Source organism: Hydra vulgaris, chromosome 13, assembly GCF_038396675.1.
Source record: "Hydra vulgaris chromosome 13, alternate assembly HydraT2T_AEP".
Taxonomy (NCBI): Eukaryota; Metazoa; Cnidaria; class Hydrozoa; order Anthoathecata; family Hydridae; genus Hydra; species Hydra vulgaris.
In genome coordinates this window covers 38,810,518-38,819,765 of record NC_088932.1, presented here as the reverse complement: position 1 = coordinate 38,819,765, position 9,248 = coordinate 38,810,518, and the positions used below count along the sequence as shown (strand labels likewise).

At 31.2% G+C, this 9,248-nt stretch overlaps 1 protein-coding gene across 1 annotated transcript; it reads right to left on the bottom strand.

Moving 5' to 3' along the window:
• Positions 1-1,256: 1,256 nt before the first annotated feature.
• On the bottom strand, positions 1,257-1,745 carry LOC136089875 (uncharacterized). Its single transcript, XM_065815968.1, has one exon. The coding sequence runs from the start codon at positions 1,743-1,745 to the stop codon at positions 1,257-1,259; it is 489 nt and encodes a 162-aa protein (XP_065672040.1).
• Positions 1,746-9,248: the final 7,503 nt, after the last annotated feature.

Genomic DNA, 9,248 nt, shown 5'->3' with positions numbered 1-9,248 from the left:
TTTTTATAATCAATTAAAAAAAAAAATTTTTTTTAATTTAAAAAAAAAGTCACAGTTTACTCTTGATATTTTATTTTTGAATCTTGAATCTATTTAAAAAAATCTGATGCGTTATTACAAGTAGCGGTAGACGCAACTTAGCGTCTACCGCCTCTTGTAAAAAAGAGCTCAGAACATTAAAGTACTTTTTATCTATAAACGTCAAAGTAATGGCCTGATTAAGTTTATCACAACAAATCAGCAAAAAGAGACGTCAACGCCACTGATTTTTATAATCTTTTCTTTCTTTCTTTTTTTTTTTTTTTTTTTTTCATTATTTAAACTTTCATGCTATATTTTGCTATACAATGTTATATCCGAAGATATTGTTGGGTTAGCATAGGAACAGCCACAAACAGTCATTTAAACTAATCCAAAGTAGCGACTAACATTTTTGCGTACAGAAGTACTACTCAAGTGCTGTGTTGGCGGTGGCAGGATATGAACCCGTATCGTACAACAGTCCGGGTTTTAACATTTTTTCGACGCTCTAACCAACTTTGATGAAGTACGACAACCTTTATTATCGCTTACTTCTATATAATAAACTTTTACAAAATTACATTAACATAAATATAGTTTTCTTAAGATCTCCATTGTGGAGCTCATTCTTACATCTTACGACGTGTTTCTCTGTTTGGATATGTTTTCGGATTTGGTTCTTGATAATGGCTTTGTTGCATCGGTATAGTAGTTGTTATTTCTTTTTCTGGTGAAGCTGATTCGTTTTGAGAGTATTCCTCGTCTCCCTCTTCTTTTTTTGGTGTCGGATTGAATTGTATATCCATTCGTATTTTCTTCATGTGTGAAGCATTCCGAGTTTTTTGCGAGTTATCAACAGGAGATTCGGCAATAATCATTGTACCGTTCTTTGCCTTAATTTTATTGGGTTTAAACTCAAATGGTGCCGTAGTTTTGTTATATCTTTTTTGTTTTGTCAGTACTGTATCTCCAATATTTAAATTTAGATTTTTTGCATCCTATTTTGAGTTGCGGTATTTCTTTCTGTATAACTTAGCACATTCTTTTTTCTTCTTGGCTTGATCATTAATATTTGTATCAACCCTTTTCTGAAACGAGGGTATTTTGAAATCTGTAAGCCAATTGAACGTGAGTGTAGGTGGTGGTATCCAAGTTGTGCAATGGGGAGTGGTTTGGTAGGAGAACAGGAAGATGTATAACTGCGATTTCCAGTTTCTTCGTTCAATGTGTGCTGTTCATATTGTTTTCATTAGTGGTTTCATGAATGATTCGGCTTGTGAGTTAGCTTGCGGCCCAAGCGGCGTGATTCGTTTATGTTCAATATTCAGTTTGTTAAAAAACATCTTTATTTTGAATGAAGTAAAAGGTGGTCCATTATCGCTGATAATTTTTTTCAGTATTCCATATACTGCGATCGTTTTCTGTAGAAAATCAATAAGAAGGTTAACGGATGTATTATTTATAATATCGACAATCGGAAATTTTGATGTTTGGTCTATGAGAACTACCAAATAAAATCCGTAAGGTAAAGGACCAAGGTAAATTATGTTAAGTGTGTCCCAAACTTCCGATGGTGTTGGTGTGATTAATAGTTTGTCTGGTGGATTTTGTTTACCAAGTGCTTGAAAAATTGGACATTGTTTTATATATTGTTCTACTTTAGTGTCTCCGCCAGGAAAGTAAACTTTCTGTTTAAGTAGTGCTTTGGTTTTCTTGAGTCCCATGTGACTATTATGCGCGAGTTGTATAACCGTAATCTCTAGTGATTGTGGAATTATAATTCGATTTGTTTTTAGGATAATGTCTGATGTTTGATTTACTGTAAGTTCTTGGCTAATCTTACGGTAAGCAAGTAACTCTTATTGAAACTCTTTTATTTCTGGAAGACAATTTGGATGTGTTAGTTTATACCAGGTATTAGTGGTCTGTAAGTATTCGTAGAATAGGATAGGCTTTGGTTTCTCTTTGAATATCTAGTAGTGTAAGGGCTTTAGGACATGCGTATTCAGCAGTAAAGTTGACATATTTTTCTAGCTTTTCGTTGTCACAAGGGTCTACCGGGTGTCGACTTGGATAATCAGATATATTTTGTTTCCTTGGATATAGTGTAAATCAAAAGAATATCGCTGTAATTGTAAAGTCATGCGCTCAATGCAAATTGGTACTGTAGCATTTGCGTTGTTTTAAACCTTCACAATAGCTTCGTGATTGCTGTACATGTTAAAAGGGTGTTCAAACACGTATGTCCTGTTGTGTTCGCTGGCGTACACTATAGCTAATTATTCTCTTTCCAGCGTAGAGTAGCGTTGATGTACAGGTGACAGCGCTTTTGAATTATAAGATATGAGTTTAAAGTCTTGTTTATTTGGCGTGTTTTGTACAATGATTGCCGATATGCCTACAAGACTTGCATTGGTGAAGACTGAAGTTTCTTTGTTGGAATCGAAGTACCCAACGCATGAGTCTGATTTCATTGCGTTTTTCGGTTTATCGAACGCACGCTGTCACTCAAAGTTCTAGTTCCATGATGAATCTTTATGAAGAAGGTTTTGTAAAGGATAAGTAATTGTACTGTATTGTAGAATGAAACGCTTAAAATATTTCATAGCCTGAGAAGGCTTTGGAGAGCTTTAGTGTTTTCTAGCAAAGGTATGTTTTTGATTATATCAAGTTTTTCAGGATCTGGTTGCATTCCTTCTTTTGAAAATGTAAATCCAAAAAATTTGATTTTTTCTTTTCCAAATAAGCATTTTTTAAAGTTTAGAGGTAAACCTCACTGTTTAAATCTTTCTAATACTTTGTGTAATATTGAATCGTGTTGTTTTGCACTTAAAGCAAATATTAAAACATCGTCAGCAATATTAAGAGTTTCTTTCATATCTTTCAAAACTTCTCGTAAAGCGTTTCGTAGTTTTTCCTGCGCAGAATTTACTCCAAAATTAAGTCTTGTTAAACGTTAGTTTGAGTTTCGGATTGAAAATTAGTAACTGATCTCGATTCTGGCGCAAGTTCGAGCTGGTGAAATGCCTTCATTAAATCTAGTTTTGCGAAAACGGCTGAGTTTTATAATAACATCATCTAGGGTTGGAGTCGGGAAACGCGTTGTTCCAATAGCTTTGTTAGTGGCTCGCATGTCTTTGCAAATCCTTAAGTTACTGTCATTTTTTGAAACAATTACCATTTGACTTGTCCAGGGTGTCGCTTCGTCCGTTACCGTTTCAATTATTCCTTCTGCTTCAAGCTTTGTAAGTTCATCTTTAATTTTTTCTCTAAGTGCAAAAGGAATTCTCCTTTTTCTTTGTGCGACTGGTGGTATACTTTCATTTATTTTCAACTTAACTTGGTTGTTAGAAAGTTTTCATATTTTCCCGCTAAAAACAGTACTTTTGTATGAGCTTATAAGTGGTTGTAATCATTTTGAAACGTTTAGAAGGAGAGTATTGTTTAATTTGCTAATGTTCTGCATGGAATGGCAAATTTTTTGCTTACTGTCGCCATAATTATTTAGTATTGTCTTTTGTTTGTTTAAAAGTTTCTCATTGACGTCAGTATGTACTATAGCTTTATTTATTGTATTAAACCGAGTAATTTGGCGTCGTTTCCAGATAATAGATTTTTGTGGTGCGTTTTAATCACGTGGAATGTGGACTGAAGGAATTTTGTTTGACTTTATGTCATGGCATTGATTTTCCCTTCAATTTTAAGTTTTGGATTGTTATCCCCGTCAGTAATAATCTGTGTTTTAAATTTATATAGGCGAAGAGGTCATTTGATGAAACTATTTATCTTTTCAAATGTTTTAAAGTTTAGAATATTGATAGAAGCTCTGGTATCAGTTAAAACGGTTATTGGTATCTTTTCTAAATTAATCGTAGCCTCGAAGTTTTCGACTGCATCAGTATTTATCTTGTTAGCATTTATAGAGTACGTCTCCGTGATTTAAATTTGCACGAGGATTTTTGGATTCATTGATATCTTTGTAAATTGTATTTATTGGTTTTGTATAGATCTGTTCATATCTTTGGTATTTCTCTCGATGTGTTGTTTACTCTGTTCTTTTTGTTTCTTACTTTTACAGACTGTTGCAAAATGTCCAATTTTCCGGAATAGCAAGTTTTCTTTAAAGCTAAACATGCATTAGTGTGCGGGAATTCAGCTCCGCGTCGATAACAAATTTTTTTCAGCAACTTATTTATAATCTCATGTGGTTTTTTACTGATTAGTGATAAATTTGTTTTCTTGACTGCATTTACTTTGCTTTGTTTGCTCGTTTCTTTCTCCAGGTCTTCTATTTGATTGTTCATCAGTTCGAATGTTTTTGCAGTAGTTAACAAATCTTGTAAAGCTTTGTTAGGATTTTGAAAACTGTATTTACAAAGTTTTGAAATGTTTGTATTTAGCTCAATTTGTTGTTTAATTTCTTTATCTTTATCGGCACACTCCCATTTAAGAGCTTGTTCGTGTAATCGAACAAAAAACTGCTGCGGGGTTTCATCTGTACGTTGAGCCATTTTGCGGAAGATAAAAATTTTATAGCTCGGGATTACTTGGGGTTTAAAGTGTTCATTAAAATTTCCAAGGTTGCTGGTATGTGATCAGCGTATCTTGCGGTATAATGTTTTCATAAATTTTGTAAGTGTTATCTCTACTTAAAGTAAGAAGTAACGAAAGTTTTTGCTTATCTTCTGTAATTATGAGTAAATCGCAAAGTAACTCAAATCATTTAATGTAGCGTTTCCAGCTAGAAAATTACTTACTCGCATCTTCCGTACATAAAAATGGTGGAAAGTTTGGTAGACTAAGGTTTTTTATAGCCATGGTAAATATAATGTTTATTTAAATTCTCTTATTTATTTTTTTTATCTTCGTCGCCAATTTGATGAAACAAAACAACCATTATTATAGCTTACTTCTATAAAATAATCTTTTATAAAATTACATTAACATAAATATAGTTTTCTTAAGATCTCCATCGCGGATGCACACTCTTACACCAACTGAGCTATCCAGCCACTTTTCTTTCACTTGATACAAAGGCATCGTGGATTATTCTCATCCAGCTAATTGCCTTGCGGAGGCCACATTACCAAGGCCCTCAAAGACAAGTTCAGCTAATTAATAGCGTCATAACTCGCTTAGAAAGTCATAACTTGTTATAAAGGTAGCATAGAGAAAGCGGTAAGGACGTGCACAAGATGTTAGAAGGTGCAATACATAAATTTAATTAGGTCACCTAATTAATGTATGTCAGCAAATTACTTGATATGAAGGTATTGCGGTTTATCTTTCTCCATCTAATCGTCTCGTGGAGGCCACATTACCAAAGCCCGCAAAGACTCCATAAGGAGCATCATTTCCTGCTCTACGGACCTAGATTAATGCGAGTTTAGGAAGAGCGAAGGTACATTAGAGTGAAAGACAGAAGTAGTCGTGTTAGATTGATAGCGTAGACAAAGCGGACAGTATTCGCACGCGATGTTAGAAGGTGTAGTATTACTTTCAGTACATAAACTTTAAGAGTTCTTTTGATGTGAACTGGTATTGTGGTTTATCCTCCTCCGGCTAATTGCCATATAGAGGACACATTACCAAGGCCCGCAAAGACTGGTTCAGCTCCAAAAGGAGCGTCATAACCTTTAATCAGAAAATACTCCGTTTCTTTAATAAGGTCTAAAAGCTCGCTTTAATTACAAACGTCTTGACAAACGCATTGGTAAATATCGTAACTTTCTGAAAAGACTAAAAAGTAGAAAATAAAATATAGCAGGGAGATTAGGCAACTTTTTAAGCGAATGTGAATATTTTTTATTTTAAATACATTGAATTCCTTAATATATTTCATTTACAAAAAGGTTTCAACCACTTTTTTAGCGTATTTAGTTCCAAAGATATACGTGTTTTAATATATTCAACTTTTGAAATATGAAATATTTTCTTAAAGGATATAGATAAATTTTTGGCACCAAAAAGAAATACCTTTTTTATAAATTTTTTTTCTTGCTTAAAATATCGTGCTAACAAACTTTTAATAAAATTTTATTAGAAAATAAATCGTAAATACAAAGTATAAACAATTTATAAATATACTTTTTTTTGACAGTAGAATATGTTTTTATAATACGTTAGGCGTTACAAAATTTTGAGGGGGAATATTAATTTAAATTAACTTTTACTTGAGCTTTATTTAACAAAATATAAAGTGAAAAACGTGGACCCAAATAAAGCAGGTTGAAGGCATCGAAATACATGCAAAATAAGGATAAATCTAAAATTTATCTTTACACAAATAAAAAAAATGTTAAAAAAATTTGTTAATAATTTCAGAACAGCCATAAATTCAAAGAGAAATTAAACCGCTTAGATTTTCTTATTTAGTCTTGAGTCTAAATAAGAGGTTAAACTACCCTAAAATAAGAGTAACATACTGTTTAAAAAATTAAAGGATAGCGGGCAGCTTTGAATGTTTAAAAAATTAGAGGATAGCGGGCAGCTTTGAATGTTTTTATTATAATTTGAAAAAATTCAATCATCCTTTTCTGACAGTATACACACACAGGTATATGTATGTGTGTGTGTGTATATATTGTGTGTTTAATATATATATATATGTTCATGTTTTATATATATATATATATATATATATATATATATATATATATATATATATAAATATATATATATATATATATATTTATATATATATATATATATATATATATATATATATATATATATATATATATATATATATATATATATATAACAAAGACATATTTACGGTGAAAGATGTGAGGGCAGAATGGGCTTTGATCCCTTGCCCCAAGTTTTAATAGGGCGCCAGCCGTCAGAATGAAAGAATCTTAGAAAGTTGTTAAATAGTAATTTTACATTATTTTCACGAAAGTTTTTATATTATTATCATGTCCAATTCATAGATCGACTGATAGACCTACTATATTTATCGAAGTTTTTTAAGGTGAAATTTCTAATTATTTGCTTTTCTGCCTACAAGTATACGTGCATGTTTTATTTTTTTAAACGAGAATATAACCATTGGAAAGTTTATCTTTGAAAAATTTATAAATGTGTATATTTGGTAGATCAAAAAGCGATCAAAGTCCACTTGCAAAATCTACATAACTATACGCGATTTATTCGTGCGATAACGTTGATTTGGAAAAAAAAGTCACCTCGCTCAGTTTGATCCTTTTTTAGAGGATCCTATCTTTTTTAGAGAATCGAAGCTATCTTTTAATATATATAAGCAGTTCATAGGTATATAATATATGTTTTTATCAAACTCTCATCATAAATCTGAAGAATTAGCAGATGCTAATTCTTCAGATATGAAGAATTAGCATCTGCTTAATTTAGAATTGCATGGATTTGATATAAACAATAGTCGTGGTTACGGTTAAAATGCGTCCAACATGTCTGGTAGATATACAGTACTTCAAGCTCGCATTAAAGAAATTAATCCTTTAGCTACATGTGTACCATGCTTGGCACACTCTTTAAATCTTGATGGTGGATGCGCTGTGGACTGTTGTAGAAATGCTTCAGAATTTTTTATATTGCTTCAAATTGTCTAAACCTTTTTCAATGCTTTTACGTATTGATGAGAAATACTTCAGAACAATTTAATAAAAACGGAAAATGCATCCCTTAAAACTTTAAGATACCAAGTGGTCAGCCAGATCTGATGCAAAAATATTTTAAACAAAAATTGAAATGAAATAATTTATGCACTGTCTTTAATCAAAATGATAAACCACAAAAGTGGTTTATCATTTTGAATCACAAGATCAGAAGTTTATGGATTATCTTGAAACGATTACAGATATGATATACTTGAAAAATTCAACAAAATAGTAAACAATTGCAGTTACTTAACGTTGATTTAGAAACAGTTGTAAGTTTATACAAATTGTTAATTCGATATGCATCAGATCTGAGTAATATGTTTGATATCTATGAAAAGAGAGAGCAATTAAAAAATTGGGACACAAAACATATCGTAAAATACGCAAAAAAAAAAAAATTAACTGCAGATGAAAAATATGAAGGAGAAATAAATTTTGAAATTTGAGACTCTTTCAGGACAAACTAATATTATGCTATTATTGATACATTATTACATTCCGAACTAGAAAGAAGAAATCTGTGCTATGATAAAGCCAATAAAAAATTTAGTTTTTTCTTTCATATAATAAATCACCATCAAAAGTTAACAAAAAAGCAGAAATACTTTAAAATATGTACAAAAAATAATCTTTCGACTTCATTTACTAATGAGCTTATAAAGTTCAGGAACTTTCCTATAAATTTAACTGAAAACATAAAACTTAAAACTTTAATAGATATTTGTAAAATGATCAGAACTAATAATTTTCAAGAACTATATAACTATCCTTAATGCAACACCTACTATAAGTAGATATATCATTAAGGATATATATATGCTGACCAACATCCAATTGTTCAGCCGAGAGAACATTTTTAGCGTTAAAGAGGGTTAAGTCTTACTTTGCAACGAGCCCTATGCAATAAAAAAACCAGTGTTGCTTCTTGCATTTCCGTCTAGCTCTAGTAACATAACCACTGTTCCTTCAATTATTTCATAATTAGAAAACAATATTTTATCTCCAGTAAATAGTGAATCTTAATGTTCACTAGCCCAAATTGTAAATTTAAAAATTAAGCAGAATTCAAGAGAAAAATTAACTCCAAAGAAAAAAAAGTTAATAAATAGGTTCCCTTATTTGTCTTCTAAGTTAGCTAGCTCTTCCAAAGAATACAAAAACAAGATAGGTTTAGTGAAGCCTAAAATGAAGACCATGCTATATAAATTAAAATTGTTGAAGCAAAATGTCAAAAGAAAATTAGGTGTTATAAAAGCTTTTAGAGAAGAAGTTGGAGACTTAAAACAGAAAACATATTATTACAGTAAACGTATTCACAACCTTGCAATTACAAGAAAAGCTATACAAATTAAAGAGAAAAAAAATTAAGACAAACTAATCTCAAAAAAAAAAAAATCATTAGAGAAAATTAAACAGCATTAGCTAGTTTAGCAAATGATGTAACCCAGATTGAGGAAGATATTATAGCAAATTCACTTACATCAGAAGATAACAAGTCTTACACATTACAACCTAGATTGTAAATTTATTGCATGTTAATGTCTAATGTGCCAACAGGTAATATTCTATTCTATTGGAGAAAAT

Coding starts and splice junctions, on each gene's coding strand:
- LOC136089875 (XM_065815968.1), bottom strand. CDS start 1,745: ATGGGACTCAAGAAAACCAAAGCACTACTTAAACAGAAAGTTTACTTT.